This window comes from Balaenoptera acutorostrata, chromosome 3 (genome assembly GCF_949987535.1).
Source record: "Balaenoptera acutorostrata chromosome 3, mBalAcu1.1, whole genome shotgun sequence".
Taxonomy (NCBI): domain Eukaryota; kingdom Metazoa; phylum Chordata; class Mammalia; order Artiodactyla; family Balaenopteridae; genus Balaenoptera; species Balaenoptera acutorostrata.
In genome coordinates, this window is record NC_080066.1 from 106,818,468 (window position 1) to 106,833,727 (window position 15,260).

The window sequence follows — 15,260 nt, forward strand, 5'->3', positions numbered from 1 at the left end:
ATTTTGTTTCCAGTGTTTTACTACTATCAATAATTGCTCTGCTGAACATAAACATTTATGCTAGACTTAGCATAGAGGTCAGGGCTAGATTTCTTAGAAGTGACACCACTGGGTCATAAGGAAGGGAGTCTGACTGGTAGAGATAAAGCTTCCCCCAGATAAGAAATTCTCCTGCAAAGGTGCAGAGGGGGAAACAAGCAACGAATTTATGGCCATATTTGCTTGGCAGAAGTAACAAAAAAATGAGGCTAGCAAAAAAGACAACCAGGTTTGGAAATTTGTATTTGAAACAATAAACAATAGTGAACCATTTGTAGGTTCTTAAGTACTAAATGCTATTAGAGAAGAATACTTCTAGCAGATCAACTAACTAGGAGAGGCGTGAAATAATGAAAATTTGATGTTGGGTGATGACCCTGAAAAACCACCTCAACAAATCAGCTAAGAATCCATAGGACTTGAAGAACTGAATTAAAAGGGCAAAGAGGAGGGAAAGATCATTTTGGAAAATGATTCCAGATTTTCCAGGCTGGACAACCCAGAAACCAGAGTCCTAAGATTCTGTGGTTTATAATTTAGAATTATTTTATAATTTATAAATTTAGAATTTATTTATAAATAAAGCTAAGATTTATTGAGACAATACTATAGGGCAGATACTAAGTACCCTGGCAATAGGAGATGGCTGACTGGCAGAGCCGGCTACATAATTAGTAGAGCCCAGAGCAAGAGGAAAATGTGGGGCGCTTGCTCAAAGACTTTTAAGAATTTCAAAGGGTGACAGCAGAATATTAAGGCAAGTGTGGGCCCCTGAAGCCGCCCTGGTGACCACAGATGCTAAGGTCCGATCTAGCGATCTAGAAACCAGGAGGAATCACCCGAAGGACTAACCACACCCTCTCCCTCCGAGGGAGAGCGAGCCCCAGAAGGAGATAACAGGGAATCCAAGGGCCCCCGCTCCCCTGCGCAGCACTTCTAGGAGAGTGCGGGCTGGGGGCGCTGAGGTGAAGCTTGGACCCTGGGCCTATGCTCCCGGCACGGTCGCTCGACCCACCCCCGCCACCCCACCCAGCACGGGCGAGGATCCCGAGGTACACAAGTCCTGGCCTTGGACTCAGCCGGGTTACTCATAAACCCGGAGGAGGGGGTAGGAGGCGCCGCGCGTGCACACCCTGGGCCAGCGGCCCGGAGCGGAGAAGCACCCCAAGGACAGATGGTCTAAGAAAAGTCCGCAAATCCCTTAAGGCCCAGGAGGCGTCTGAGTGGAACAGACGAAAGACGGGCGGAGACCCGTGGGGGTGCTAGGGAGCGTCTGCAAAGAACGCCGAGGAACGCCAGGGGTCATCTAAAAAGCTGCCAAAGCGGCTAATGGGCGGTCCCCACAAGAACAAGGCTTCCGGAAGCTAAGCCCGGAAGGGCGGGTGCGAAGGCCTGTGACTTGAGCACATTCCAAAAGCGCCGGGCACCCCTTAGGGCCAGGACGGTTGTAGCTGCAGCCGGCGAAAAGAGAAAAGCTAAAGCCGGACAGGGACCAGTGGAGGAAAGAGTACGCCCTTAGAGATCGTCTGAAAAGTGCGAAGCCCAATTAACCTAAGGGACCGACAGCAAATTGTACCACTTGCTAAGACACCTCTCGGAAGCAAACCAACTTCTTTTGTAAGCCCCGCCCCTCGTCCATTAAGTCTAGTTCCGTTGTCTCTGATTCAGGAAGCAGCCGGTTCCCTACTTACTCCTCCCACAACAAGGAGCTACTGCCCCTACTGGGTCTCGCGCTTTCTCCTCCCCTCAAACCCCTTGCGCACTTTCTCCCGCCCATCTGTCAATCACCGCGCTCAGCTGTCCAGTGAGCGGGCCAAGAGGGCGGGGCCATCAGGGGCGTCGCGTGACGTCTGCAGTCCGCCAGCCGCGGAGCCAGGAGATGAGTGTCGAAGGAGGCGCGTGACGGAGAAGCGGTTGGCTGACGCCGCGGCGGCAGTCGTTGTAAACAAGGCCTCGCGCCGCTCGGGGCCCTGCGACCGCTCCTGGCTGGTGGGTGGTCTCGCGCGGGGCGGTAACCGCCGGCTTTGTGGGAGGTGCTTCTCGGCTTCCTCCCTGCCTACCCCCGCTTAGTGTACACACCCCCGGTACACCACGTGGGCGTGAGGCAAGGAAGGAGGGGGGGGTGTAGGCCGAATTTTAACCTCATTGGTTGTTGCTGCCGCCGGCTTTCGCAAGGGAGTGCTCTGATTGGCCGGTAAGGGAGGGGGGCTTCGGGGGGGGGGGTCTCTGACTCCTAAGGCTTCTGATTGGTTAGATGGGGTAAGCTAATGAGACGCTTTCTTCCGCGAGGGGTTTTGATTGGCCGGCCAGAGAGGTTACCTGGGAATCCACCCCCACCCCAGGGACTTTGATAGGTGAGTTTGAGGTAGAAAACTGAGAAATTCCTCTTCAAAGGATTCTCACTGGTGAGCTAGGGTCGTGCCCTAGGCTTCACTCTGCTTTTTTTGCTTCACAGGATCGGGAAAGGTTTGTGTTCCCGAAGCCTTAGGAGTTGTCACAGGCTAAGGAGAAGGGATCTCAGTCTCTAGGAAGGGTCGCTCTCCTAGAGACAGCTACTATCGTATCTCAGGAGACTCTGGTGTTTCTAGAGCAGGCTTTGCTTTCACCAAATCCAAGGAGGTGACAGGAGGAGTCCCTGCACAGGACCTAAGGATGCTGTGACCAGAAGATGGGATCACGGAACAGCAGCAGCGCAGGAACTGGGTCCGGAGACCCCTCCGAGGGCTTGCCCCGAAGAGGGACTGGCCTGCGTAGGAGTGAGGAAGAGGAAGAGGAGGATGAAGATGTGGATCTGGCCCAGGTACTGGCCTATCTCCTACGCAGGTAACTTACCCCCTGGTGTGTCCCCACCAGGTGCCACCACAGCCCCTTGATCCCAGGTCCAGTCAGGGAAGTTACAGAGAATAGGGAATGAGATTAGCCCAGGACAGCTGTTCTGTTTGAGCAGAACCGCTTTCCCTGGTGGACACTCACCGCACTCAGCTTCATACCCAGTAAGAGTGGTTCTTGCCTAGGGAGGGTCAACAGAATGACTGGCTCTTGTGTTTGAGGGGACTTTTCAGGGGAGTCTCTCTACCTATGACTACACAAATGTAACCTATTTTCCAAGTAAGTAAAAAAAAAGGGGGGTGGGTGGGGGGGTTCCCTGGTGGGAAGGGAGTGATGTGAAGGGTGAAGAAAAGAGTTAGGGAAGTGGGTGTTGAACTTAAGAGAAGTTATTGACACATGATATGAAGCCACGTGGATTTACTTGAAAAACAAGTTTAAATTAACCTAACTCTAATCCTGTTCTTGAGGAAAGAATGCTTTGAGGGAAGTGACCACCAGGAATTGACTGGAAAGGGGTGCAGTTGGCTTTGGTTCTTAGCTATGGCTCCCTGGGGAGAAGACGAGCTTGGGAATCCCTTCAGAAAACCACGTTCTATGCTGGACTCCTTGGGCAGAGGCTCAGAAGGAAATGCTCTCAGAATTTTTAGCTCGCTGGGAAGTCAATTTAGTAGATCTGTCAACATCCATGCAATGTTGGGGTTTTCTACTCCTGCTGTAAGAGTGAGAATTAGTTTCCCAGTGTGTCTTATAGGAGACAAAATAACAGCCAAGGTCTAGTCAGCCTCAAACCTCAAAATGGGGACAGTATGAGGGTTTGAGGACAAGGTCGTCTAAGAACTACATAGCTATTGACTCTGAATTTGGTTGATTTGGGGAAGGGATCCTCCCCTTTATCATGGGGGGTCTCTCCACAGAGGCCAAGTGAGGTTGGTGCAGGGAGGAGGTGCAGCAAATTTACAGCTCATCCAGGCCCTCTCGGACTCGGAGGAAGAGCATGACAGTGCCTGGGATGGTCGTCTTGGAGACCGATACAACCCACCCGGTAAGAGGAAAGGCAGACTGAGACCTAATATCAGAGGCCTTCCATTAGAAAGCCTTTTTTTGAAACTAACTTCGGCAAAAATTGAAAGAAAAAGATGAGATAATTCAGGGAACGAGGGAGTCTTTGCAGCCCCAGTATATTCAGCCACATTGAGTAGACTGAGCACAGCTCTGCTAACTGTCCTCTGAGGCTGGAAAAGACCTAGGATGAAACTTCTGTTTGGTACTCACAGTGGATGCAACCCCTGACACCCGGGAGCTGGAATGCAATGAGATCAAGACACAAGTGGAATTGGCCACAGGGCGGCTGGGGCTTAGGCGGGCAGCCCGGGAGCACAGCTTCCCTCAAATGCTGCACCAGGTAGGCCTCTCTACTTCCAGCCAGCCTGGCAGCAGGCCTATCAATGCAGCCAGAAGCTACAATCCCAGAGAAGAGGGAAGTAAACTTCCCAAGGACGCCTCAAATGCTGGAGCTGGAGAGCTCTTAGCCAGCCTGAGCTGGAGTTTGGTGTGGGACATACTACTGTGTGTGGGGTTCGTTTCTGTAGCAAGAGCAATATTTTTGGAGGACGGGGGTTGGTGTGGCTGAAGTGGCCCTCTGTTTCTGCTAGCAATATTCCCCAATCCCTTCCTTTAGAGAGAACGGGGCCTCTGCCACCAGGGAAGCTTCTCCCTTGGAGAACGGTCTCGAATGATGTCTCAGTGAGTATGGGGCTTGGTGGAGAGGTTCCAAGGGCCAGATAGGGCTTATTTCCTAAACTGTGAAGGGATCAGTGTTAAAGGATCCTCAGGGATATTAATTTTAGGTTATGTGGGGTTGAGGCTTTGAGAGTGAAGAAAGTGGAAAAGTATAGCAATTGAGAGGATGATAGAATGATTCAAAGAAAGGGGTTTATACCCAAAGCCAAAGGGAAGAATGCCCTTGTACTCACATCCAGCTCTGATAGGATTCTGCAAACTGGGACATTCCCCATCCTGAGCTCCCCTTACCCTCACTTTTCCTCTGCTTCCCAGCTTCTTGCCCAATGATCTGGGCTTCACTGATACCTACTCTCAGAAGGCTTTCTGTGGCATCTACAGCAAAGATGGTCAAATCTTCATGTCTGCTTGCCAAGGTACCAGACCCTAGTCCTACCAACTGCCCTAGAACAACAGACATTCTCCCTGACTGAGGCTAGAAAGCCCCAGACCCAGGGAGCTCAGACCCTGGCTTAGGGATGCTTAGCTAGAACACATGTCCCATGATCAAGGGAAGATTCCACAGATCAGTGATGAGTGAGGGAGGTCTGATCTAGGGAGGATTCCAGGAGGGTGTTCCCTAATTCTGCCTGATCCCCACTCACACAGACCAGACAATCCGACTGTATGACTGCCGGTATGGCCGCTTTCATAAATTCAAGAGCATCAAGGCCCGGGATGTAGGCTGGAGCGTCTTGGATGTGGCCTTCACCCCTGATGGGAACCATTTCCTTTACTCCAGCTGGTCTGATTACAGTGAGTGTGCCCCAGACCACCATCATCTCTTCAGCCTGGGACCTGAGGTCTCCAAATGCCCATCTCCTCCATGCCATGACTCCACGCCTTCTCCTGGGCAGATCACTCCCAGGGTCCAACATCCTTCCCCTTTGTTCCGTCTCCTCCCTAGCTTCACTTCCACCCTCCTAACCTCAGCCCTGAAAGATTCTTGTTTCTCTTGCTTCTCTTAGTTCATATCTGCAACATCTACGGGGAGGGAGACACACATACTGCCCTGGATCTAAGGTACTGGCTTCCTTTCCTGGTTAGACACATCAGAAACTTCTCAAGGAAGGCTCTCCAGGAGCAAACCTCTTGAACTGGAACTCCTGCTTAGAGGGAAAAGTACACTGGTTGCAAGTTTCTCTTTGTGGATTCCTGGGAGGGGACCACCCAGCCTGTCAGCCAGAGGACCAGAGTAAAATAGATGGCTGCAGGATTCTTCCCGGCTTCTCACTGAGGTGCTCCACGTTCTGGCACGTGCTGGCACGACTTCTTTTTCTCTCAGCAGTGTGCCCCACGGCCCTCATCAGGTTCTGTAGAGATTAACCAGGGCTAAAGGGAAGTCCACTAAACGCAGCTCCTCCTTTGCTCTTTCCAGGCCAGATGAGCGTCGCTTTGCTGTCTTCTCCATCGCTGTCTCCTCAGATGGGCGAGAAGTGCTAGGAGGGTGAGTGTTTGTGGGGATGCCTCTGTCACTTGATGAGATAGGAGTTCTCCCAGAGACCAGCTCTGCCATTACAGAGACTGCACTGGCCACCCGTACCCAGGCAGCTGTGGAGAGCAACCAGGCCTTCTCCGGGGCCAAGGTTTATGAGTTGCTTCCCTTCTCACTCACCATTTCTGCAGCATGAGATGGGAGGTCTCAAACCTCCTTGCAAACACAGCTAACTCTTCTCCCACCTCCTGTATAAGAAGAGAGAAGGGCTCTCCCCTCAGCAGGACTTCGAGACAACAGTCGAGCAGAGCACACGTAGCATGGGTCCTCTCGGTCCTGGCTCCAGAACCCTCTTTTTCCCTTCCCTTTCAGGGCCAATGATGGCTGCCTGTACGTCTTTGATCGAGAACAGAACCGACGTACCCTTCAGGTATTGCTCCCGAGACTTCAAGCCTCTGCCTCCTGGTCCTTGGCCTATTGGAAGACCTAGAAAGACCTGGCCCCCTTCTCCCCTAGATTGAGTCCCATGAGGATGATGTGAATGCGGTGGCCTTTGCTGACATCAGCTCCCAAATCCTGTTCTCCGGGGGGGACGATGCCATCTGCAAAGTGTGGGATCGACGCACCATGCGGGAGGATGACCCCAAGCCCGTGGGTGCGCTGGCTGGACATCAAGACGGCATCACCTTCATTGACAGCAAGGTGGGCGTGGAGTCAGGACCGCACAGCCAGGCGACTGAGGTTGTGGTTGTCCAGGAGGGCGTCAGAGTGGACGGGTGTGGGAACTCGCCAATCTCCTCACTAGCCAAGGTTTGCAAGAGCTGGAGTTTAGGGAAGAGGCTTAAGCCACAAGACGTGAGGTCCATCGGTACCCACCATTCCTCAAGGAGCAGGGCTTTCTGTACAAGAAAAGTAGAAGACGATCTGACCCAATATAGAACAGGAGCCCAGCCAGCGCCCTAGGCAAAGAAGGGGAAACCTAGCCAGGGTGTGGGGTCTGTGGTAGGAAACCAATGGTAAGGCCCACCTGGATGAAGAAAGAGGCAACCAAAGTCAAAGGACCAGGGTTTATACTCCTCAACTGGGGAGGGGGAGTTGGACTGACAGACCTTGACATCTGCAAGCTCTGATGCTTCATTATCCATCTTGGGATTCACAGGGAGATGCCCGGTATCTCATCTCCAACTCCAAAGACCAGACCATCAAGCTCTGGGATATCCGACGCTTTTCTAGCCGGGAAGGCATGGAAGCCTCTCGCCAGGCTGCCACACAGCAAAACTGGGACTACCGCTGGCAGCAGGTGCCCAAAAAAGGTGAGAGCGGAAGTAGAACCCGAGATCTGGAGAGTGAAGGGTCGGGGGTGATAGTTAAAACATTTAACCCCTGGCAAGGCCTGGCATGGGCACCGTGGATGGGCCAAAGCCTGGAGCCCTCCCCCTTGCCAGGCATTAACTCTTTGTTTACTGAACCATGGGAGAGCCAGGGGTTCCCAGTGTAGGGGCTGGGGATCCCTCCAAACCTACGAATGCAAAAGTATTTCAGCGTCTTAACCATCAGCAGAGCCATATTGGTGTGTATCAGCTGACCGTTAGATGGGGAAAGAGCCACCAGTTGGGAATCGGAAAGGCGATTGTCTTTGAGCATCAGTCTTTGCTGAGGACCAGTGATACAGGGGAATCCAGACTCCCTAACCCAGGGCTCACCCTGCATCCCTCCCCAGCCTGGCGGAAGCTGAAGCTCCCAGGGGACAGCTCCTTGATGACCTACCGGGGCCATGGGGTGCTGCATACCCTCATCCGCTGCCGATTCTCCCCCACCCATAGCACCGGCCAGCAATTCATCTACAGTGGCTGCTCCACTGGCAAAGTGGTCGGTAAGGACTGTGTCCGAACAGGGGGCCTCGGGAAGGGCAGCAGTGTTCCCCTGGCATTCTACCTGTAACCACCAGTGACCACCTTAAGAAACCCAGTGACAATTACAAGTGAAATTTCATTTAGCCTGGAGCGGGGAGGCTTAAACGGAGAAAGAGAAAACATTCTATTCATCAGCATTTTAAATTAAGAAAAGGAACACAGAATTCTAGTCAGTAAATATACTAGATTACCAAAAATATACTCAGTTCTGTTTTTCAGCCAGTCAAGGGAAGAGATTGCAGATGAAAGGTAGGAGGGAACAGAGACAAAAAGAATGACACAAAAAGACAGCAGCAAGTAGTAAAAGATGTACAGCCACTGAAGTAGGAGGAATGCACAAAAAGAAACACACAGTCACAGGAGCCTAAGACAGTGCCAAACCTAGGGAGGCCCTGAGATGGAGGCCTATCCAGGGAGAGAGAAAGGTGCACCCACGTCCAGAAAAGGAACAGCACGTTCACATGTCTGTGGAGACAGCCCATTGTTCACTTTTGTGGTGTCTTCCATATCTTGTGGGCTTTTAAGAAAATGGCTACTTTAAAGCCACATTTCATTTTCTTAACTGTAGACCCTGTGACATTTAGCTAAGGGCCAGAGATGCCCAAGCTCTGCTAGACCATACCCTCAACCTGAGGTAGGGAAAAGAAACTAACACCATCCTCGGGTGTGGGCTTTGCTCCCCTGGGAAAATGGGAAGTTGCCTGAGAGGCAGGTAAGTGGTGCTGCTCAGAGAGAGATGAGGGGTGGCTCGAAGGTCTTCTGGCAGCCCCTCTCCGCTCTGGCCTTTCCTGCACAGTGTACGACCTCCTCAGCGGCCACATCGTGAAGAAGCTGACCAACCACAAGGCCTGTGTGCGTGACGTCAGCTGGCACCCCTACGAGGAGAAGATTGTCAGCAGTTCGGTGAGGATGCTGGGGTTAGGGGGGCCAGTGTGTGTCTGGGACTCAGACCCAGGAGGGGGCAGTGCCCCCTGACTACTTGCCACCTTCTGCCCCGCAGTGGGACGGGAACCTGCGTCTGTGGCAGTACCGCCAGGCTGAGTACTTCCAGGATGACATGCCAGAGTCTGAGGAACACCTGAGCACCCCTGCCCCAATGTCCCACCCCTCTACAGCCTTTTCCTCGCCCCAGTAGATCTGACTTCCAGCCCCATTCATGGGTGAGCCTCTTGACATCTCTCCGCCTCCTCCCTCTCTCCCTTCTGGGGGAATCTTTGGGGAATCACTGGCATTGGGTGGGGAGAAACAGAAGCCTAGGCTTCGGCCCCCTAGCTAAGCCCCGGGAGGGAGATCCTCCCCTTGGGGCAGAGTGGTCTTCTCACATGCTCACACCCATCAGCTTGGGTCTCTGTCTCTGGTCAGGGTCTGGCAGGACTGCCATTATCTGGTCAGCAGGAGTAACGTCCTGAGTGTTTTTAATCATGTTTGGATGTTAAGTCTTAGCTCCTAGAGTAGATGCCTGGGGCCAGGCCTGAACTGAACCAGGCCCATTGCCCAGGCCTTCACGTTGAGGACTAAACTGGTCAATCAGGGCCAGGTGTCCTGGCCTTTCTTCCAGAGGTCCTAATGGCTAGAGCTCTAGCCCCTCAGGGGAGGGGGGGATGGGTAAGGTGTGTCCTCAGCACCCTCCCTGGCTGGGAATTACGGCTTCTCTCTCACGTGTCTGGGTCTTTGGGGTAGGCAGGCTGTGGTGTGAGAGGCTCCGTGTGACCCCACACAGGGCGGGCCCTCCCTTCCCCGAGTGTTCCCTCGTGCAGGAGGCCAGCAGCTTCGAGGAGGGATGTTGAAGTAGGACTCCGTCCTCTCACTGGCTTTGGCTCCCTCAATAAACTCTCTGTGGGAACCTAGCTCAGTGTCCGTCTGTCTCTCTCTTTTTCCTGTCTGAGATCTTCTATCCTCTCACTTCAAGAAAACAGTTTCAACAGAGCCTTCAGATATGCTCATCTGTGGGAGAAAACACTGCTTTGATGCCCCAAGATGAACGGAAATACCAAAATCATTAGTTAACTGAGCTTTGCAACAGGGAGTCCCTCACCAACCTCAGAGACTTCCCAGCAAGTAGAAATCGAGATAACAGGAAATAAACACGTTTTAGATGAGAACCTGTAACACCCACATCAGCTCTGCCCTGGAACTGGTCCAGTCTATGGAAGGAAGTAGCCCAGAGCCAGAGAGCATGTGGTGGGCAGTGATGCCAGATCCCATCTTGGCACTTCACACTTAGAACCTTATCCACCTCACAGCCACCCTTTTTTACAGGTGAGGAAATGGAGGTGTGCAGAGGTCAAGCACCATGGCCCAGGGCAGACCCATGGTATGGTCAGTAGGGGAGCAGCTCGGATTGATCTTCCCCATTATCTCTAAGGAACCTAGATGCACACCTCCAGGGGGTCTTAAAGACACAGCAAGGGGTTAAAAGATGTACCTATTCAGCAGCAAAGCAGGTAGTTTTAAAAGAATAAAGGGACTTCCCTGGCGGTCCAGTGGTTAGGACTCTGAGCTTCCACTGCAGGGGGCACGGGTTCGATCCCTTGTAGGGGAACTAAGATCCCACATGCCTCGCGGTGCAGCCTAAATAAATACATAAATAAATTTTAAAAATTTTTAAATAAAAGAATAAATTGTCCAGATGCTTGGCCTCCATATGCTCTCTTTCCTCCAGTTGATCCGCTTCCATGAAACTGTCCTTTTCGTTCCCCCTCTGCCTCTTCACCCAGAGATGCCAACCCGTCTCACCCAGAACTGTTTTACCTCCAGCATGCCAAAGGTAGAGGCCAATTAAAATTATTAGTGTCCTCAAAGCCTCATTTAGTCAAGGCCCCAAGGGCTGTCTATTCTTCTCATTAAGAAATGCACTTCCGGGCTTCCCTGGTGGCACAGTGGTTAAGAATCCGCCTGCCAACGCAGGGGACACGGCTTCGAGCCCTGGTCCAGGAAGATCCCACATGCCATGGAGCAACTAAGCCCGTGCGCCGCAACTACTGAGCCTGTGCTCTAGAGCCCGCAAGCCACAACTGCTGAGCCTGCATGCCACAACTACTGAAGCCCGTGCACCTAGAGCCCATGCTCCGCAACAAGAGAAGCCACCGCATTGAGAAGCCCGCACACCGCAACGAAGAGTAGCCCCCGCTCACCACTACTAGAGAAAAGCCCGCGCGCAGCAACGAAGACCCAATGCAGCCAAAAATAAATAAAATAAATTTTTTAAAAAAGAAAACTTTATAAATTCCATTTGAAAATAAATGCATTTCCAATACAATTTTAGTTTATTATTAATTATCAAACTGTGAAATGTTTGTTGTACAAATAATACATTTTGTACTAACAATTTTGAAATTTGTACTAGTAAAAAATAGGAAATTCAGTACAGAAAAAAAAGTTTAACCTTGTGATCACAGGAAATGTGTAAAAATTGTTTCAAATTATCTACTCCTTTTGGCAGAGAAGTGTGATCAATCAAAGACTTTCAGGCATAAAAACATTAGGATAATTTCAGTGGGGAAAGAATGGAAATGTTATTTCTGACTCTTAAGATCTTGTCACATGTTTTTAAATGAAAAACGGTGAGGCATATAATCACTGTAGTGTTTAGATTCCATTGGATATATTTAAAAGAGTGAAAAAGATAGCTTTACTTTTGAAATGTCAACATATACGATACACTGGAAATTATGTCCTTTGCAACTATTTAAAATTACAATGAAAAATGTTGTGTCAACTTAAAAATGTGTGAGTGCTTCTGTAGATCTTCAGGTATAGGATCCCTGAGCACAGACTATGTCAAGGTATGGGCTGTAGGATCTGGAAGGATCCTGATTGGTTAATCCATCTCGGTCAGTTTGCAGATGATGGCACTGAGGACCAAGGATGGTTAGTTGATTTTCTCAAAGTCACAGAGTTGGGCCAGAACCCAGGTGCCCTTTCTTGCTCATTCCTTTCACTACTTCATGGGCCTCCACTGTGCTCTGAGATCCCACCACCAGTTTTGAGGAATGAGGAAGGAAGACAGAAAGGGATCTCAAAACAGTTACTGAATATCAGGGACTTCCCTTGGGTAGGTTGCTCACCGCCCTATGGGTCCAGCCTCAGTGGTCAGGCTGGGAGGCCAAGTCCCAGGGTAATTGGTTGGGGGACACAACCTAAGGATTTCATGGACTCCAGGCTGGGGAACTTCCTTCTAGGGTCTCCACCACCCATCACCTGGGAGTGAACTTGATCTTCGGGGCTCTGAGAGTCCAACCTGGGCCGGGTGGGGGTGACTTTGGCTGACCAAACAGAGACAGGCAGACCCAAACAGGCCATGGCCAAAAACATCCCATGTTTTGGGCATGGCCCTGAAACATGAACTAGGGCATGGTTCCAGCCAAGAGGGTCAAGGAGGCACAGGACTAACAGGGAAGGACACAGGCTGCTGTCAGGACACACACCCAAGGCGAGAACACTGCTGACGTGGCAGCCCTCCGCCCCAGCCCCTTACTGCCCCCCGCCCCTCTCCCCCGCCTGCCAGCTGCCAACAGGGCTCTGCCCTGTGTCTGCCACACCTGTCACTGCCTGTCCTTGTCCAGGGGGAGCCCCATCAGCCCCTCCTCAGCTGCCCAGCAGAGCAAGCAGTTAGTGGGGAGGGGAGGGAACATGGAGCGGGGGCCGGCGGTGGGGGCAGGGCGGGGGGCCAGGGCCCAGATCTGGGCACTGCTGGGCTGCTTGGTCAGGGTGCTGCTCTGGGTGGCCTCTGCTTTGCTGTACTTTGGAAGCGAACAGGCTGCCCGCCTCCTGGGCAGCCCCTGCTTACGGCGCCTCTACCATGCCTGGTTGGCAGCAGTGGTCATCTTCGGGCCCCTTCTGCAGTTCCATGTCAACCCTCGGACCATCTTTGCCAGCCATGGCAACTTCTTCAACATGTGAGTCCACTCGAGGCCGTGGGCGCTGGCTGCCTGGGCTCTGGGATCCCAGCTCCCTCCTCCAGCTTTCTGTGCTCCTGCCAGTCCAGGACACTAAAAATAGGCTAGGAGGTTGAGGAGAAGGTCAGAGGGGGAGGGGAACAGAGTCATGGGGGTACAGGAGCAGTGCCGAAGAGGAAACATGGGCCCTAGAAGGCTGAGTGGGCCGCTAAGGAGATGGCCAAGTTCAAGGGGATGGGGGGAGAGGGGGGAGAGGGCCCAGGAAACAGAGAACCGGGAACGACAGATGCGACTGGAGGCAGAGCCGTGATTGGGAACGTAGAGCAGGGTGGGGAGATGGGGCTGAGGGGTCTCAGCAGCCTTCCCTCTTCTCTGCCACAGAAAGTTTGTGAATTCGGCGTGGGGCTGGACATGCACCTTCCTGGGGGGCTTTGTGTTGCTGGTGGTGTTCCTGGCTACACGGCGCGTGGCAGTGACTGCCCGGCACCTGAGCCGCTTGGTGGTTGGGGCAGCCGTGTGGCGGGGTGCCGGCCGGGCCTTCCTGCTCATCGAGGACCTGACGGGCTCCTGCTTCGAGCCTCTGCCCCAGGGCCTGCTGCTCCGCGAGCTGCCGGACCGCCGCAGCTGTCTGGCGGCCGGCCACCAGTGGCGGGGCTACACCGTCTCCTCCCACACCTTCCTGCTCACCTTCTGCTGCCTGCTCATGGCCGAGGAAGCAGCAGTGTTCGCCAAGTACCTGGCCCACGGGCTACCCGCCGGCGCACCCCTGCGCCTTGTCTTCCTGCTCAACGTGCTGCTGCTGGGCCTCTGGAACTTCTTGCTGCTCTGCACCGTCATCTATTTCCACCAATATACTCACAAGGTGGTGGGCGCTGCGGTGGGCACCTTTGCCTGGTACCTCACCTACGGCAGCTGGTATCATCAGCCCTGGTCTCCAGGGATCCCGGGCCATGGGCTCTTCCCTCACCCCCACTCCAGCCACAAGCATAACTGAAAGAAATAAAGGCACTTCAGGCCTGGCTCTGGCTCCTCTCATCATTGGGCTGGTGGGACCTGCAAAGGGCGGGAAGGGTAAGAAGAGAGTGTGATGGTCGCCAGGTTTCCTCAGCCAGACCTTGCTGTCACTGACCTTGAATGTCCTTGTGCTTGATCACTATCCCTCCTGTTCTTTCAGTCTCCTAGTCCCTGCAGACATCAAGCTCTTTGGGGCTCTGATGTCAAGGACTGGCACTGCCAGGTCAGGTAGCAGTGCCCTTAGGTATGGGCGGCATTCCCACTGAGCAGATGCTCCATCTCCAGCCTGGTTGATTCGTTTTCCCTGCCTCCAGTCCTGAATCCCCCTCCGCCATCCTCAGGGGCCTGCCTATCTGGGCACCCTACTCACGGACCCTTCCTACCCTGTCTTCCCGTAGGGGGTCTATATGTGCTCATTTACTTAAAAGATGTTCATTAAGCCAAGTTCCTTGCCATGTGAATAAGAAAGACAAGGTTTCTGCTGTTTGGGGGCCCATGGGTTACTGCCTGATGATAAACTCACAAATAATAATAGCAAACACTTGTGCTTACTCTGTGTCGGGCACCATTCTAAGTGTCTATAAATTCACGTATTTAGTCCCCACAACAACACTATGTGCTAGGGCTGGTAGCATTCCCATTGTACACTTGTGAAAATGGAGGCACAGAGTTTAAGTAACTTTTTCACAACTAGTAAATATTGGAGCCAGAATTATTAACCCAGGCAGTATGGGTCTGTTGTCTGTGTTCTAAGTCAGGGATCAGCAAACTACAGCCCTCCTGTGGCCAGTATTTGAATGGCCTGAGAGCTAAGAAATGGTTTCACATTTTTTAATGGTTGAAAAAAAATCAAAGAAGAATATTTCATGACACGTGAACATTACGTGAAGTTCAAATGCCAGTGTCCATAAATAAAGTTTTACGGGAACTAGCCACGCTAATCCATTTAACTGTTTACCTGCTACAATGGCAGAGTTGAGTAGTTGCTACTGGCACTACAAAGTCTAAAATATTTATTATCTGGCCTTTTACGGAAAAGGTTTGCCAGCCCCTGGTCTAAACCACACTATCCCCCCCCAATAAACTGGCTAATATCAGAGAGATAGTGCTATGAAGGTACTAAAACAGGCTGCTTTCTAATAGACTTGAAGGGAGTTACTTTATAAGGAAGATAGAGTTCTCTCTGAAGAAGTGACATTTAAGCTGAGAACGGAATGACATCCTGAGGCAGGGGAAGGGGTGTGTCAGGCAAAGGGATTAGCAAGGACAAAGGCCCTGAGGCAGGAATGAACACATTGCAGACAGGTTCGAGAAACAGCTGGAAAGTCCAGGTATTTATAACTGAAATGAAAG

General features: G+C 52.1%; 2 protein-coding genes across 12 annotated transcripts; both read left to right on the plus strand.

The window, feature by feature from the left end:
• Positions 1–1,870: 1,870 nt before the first annotated feature.
• On the plus strand, positions 1,871–11,673 carry DCAF11 (DDB1 and CUL4 associated factor 11). 11 transcript variants are annotated; one of them, XM_007180601.3, is made up of 15 exons: positions 1,871–2,028; positions 2,656–2,862; positions 3,783–3,910; positions 4,143–4,270; positions 4,547–4,611; positions 4,924–5,024; positions 5,257–5,403; positions 5,616–5,670; positions 6,026–6,094; positions 6,455–6,512; positions 6,599–6,784; positions 7,242–7,395; positions 7,803–7,955; positions 8,792–8,898; positions 8,996–9,842. In XM_007180601.3, exons 2-15 carry the CDS (start codon positions 2,708–2,710, stop codon positions 9,128–9,130), a joined length of 1,641 nt encoding a protein of 546 aa, XP_007180663.1. In that variant the 5' UTR covers positions 1,871–2,028; positions 2,656–2,707; the 3' UTR covers positions 9,131–9,842. The 11 variants fall into 11 exon arrangements, 10 of the variants coding, with proteins under 10 accessions (XP_007180663.1, XP_007180662.1, XP_028021900.1 ...); XM_007180600.2 differs by having other exon boundaries at positions 1,875–2,028; positions 2,628–2,862; XM_028166099.2 differs by having other exon boundaries at positions 1,875–2,028; positions 2,633–2,862.
• A 939-nt stretch (positions 11,674–12,612) lies between these two features.
• FITM1 (fat storage inducing transmembrane protein 1) lies at positions 12,613–13,912 on the plus strand. The gene is made up of 2 exons (XM_007180605.3): positions 12,613–12,893; positions 13,275–13,912. Exons 1-2 carry the CDS (start codon positions 12,628–12,630, stop codon positions 13,885–13,887), a joined length of 879 nt encoding a protein of 292 aa, XP_007180667.2. The 5' UTR covers positions 12,613–12,627; the 3' UTR covers positions 13,888–13,912.
• The last annotated feature ends 1,348 nt before the right edge of the window (positions 13,913–15,260 follow it).

Bases quoted from the DNA above. Each gene is read 5' to 3' on its own strand.
- FITM1 (XM_007180605.3), top strand. From the start codon at position 12,628: ATGGAGCGGGGGCCGGCGGTGGGGGCAGGGCGGGGGGCCAGGGCCCAG. The intron at 12,894-13,274 runs GTGAGTCCACTC...TCTCTGCCACAG, and splicing joins CATGGCAACTTCTTCAACAT to AAAGTTTGTGAATTCGGCGT.
- DCAF11 (XM_007180601.3), top strand. From the start codon at position 2,708: ATGGGATCACGGAACAGCAGCAGCGCAGGAACTGGGTCCGGAGACCCC. The intron at 2,863-3,782 runs GTAACTTACCCC...GTCTCTCCACAG, and splicing joins CTGGCCTATCTCCTACGCAG to AGGCCAAGTGAGGTTGGTGC. The intron at 8,899-8,995 runs GTGAGGATGCTG...TCTGCCCCGCAG, and splicing joins AGAAGATTGTCAGCAGTTCG to TGGGACGGGAACCTGCGTCT.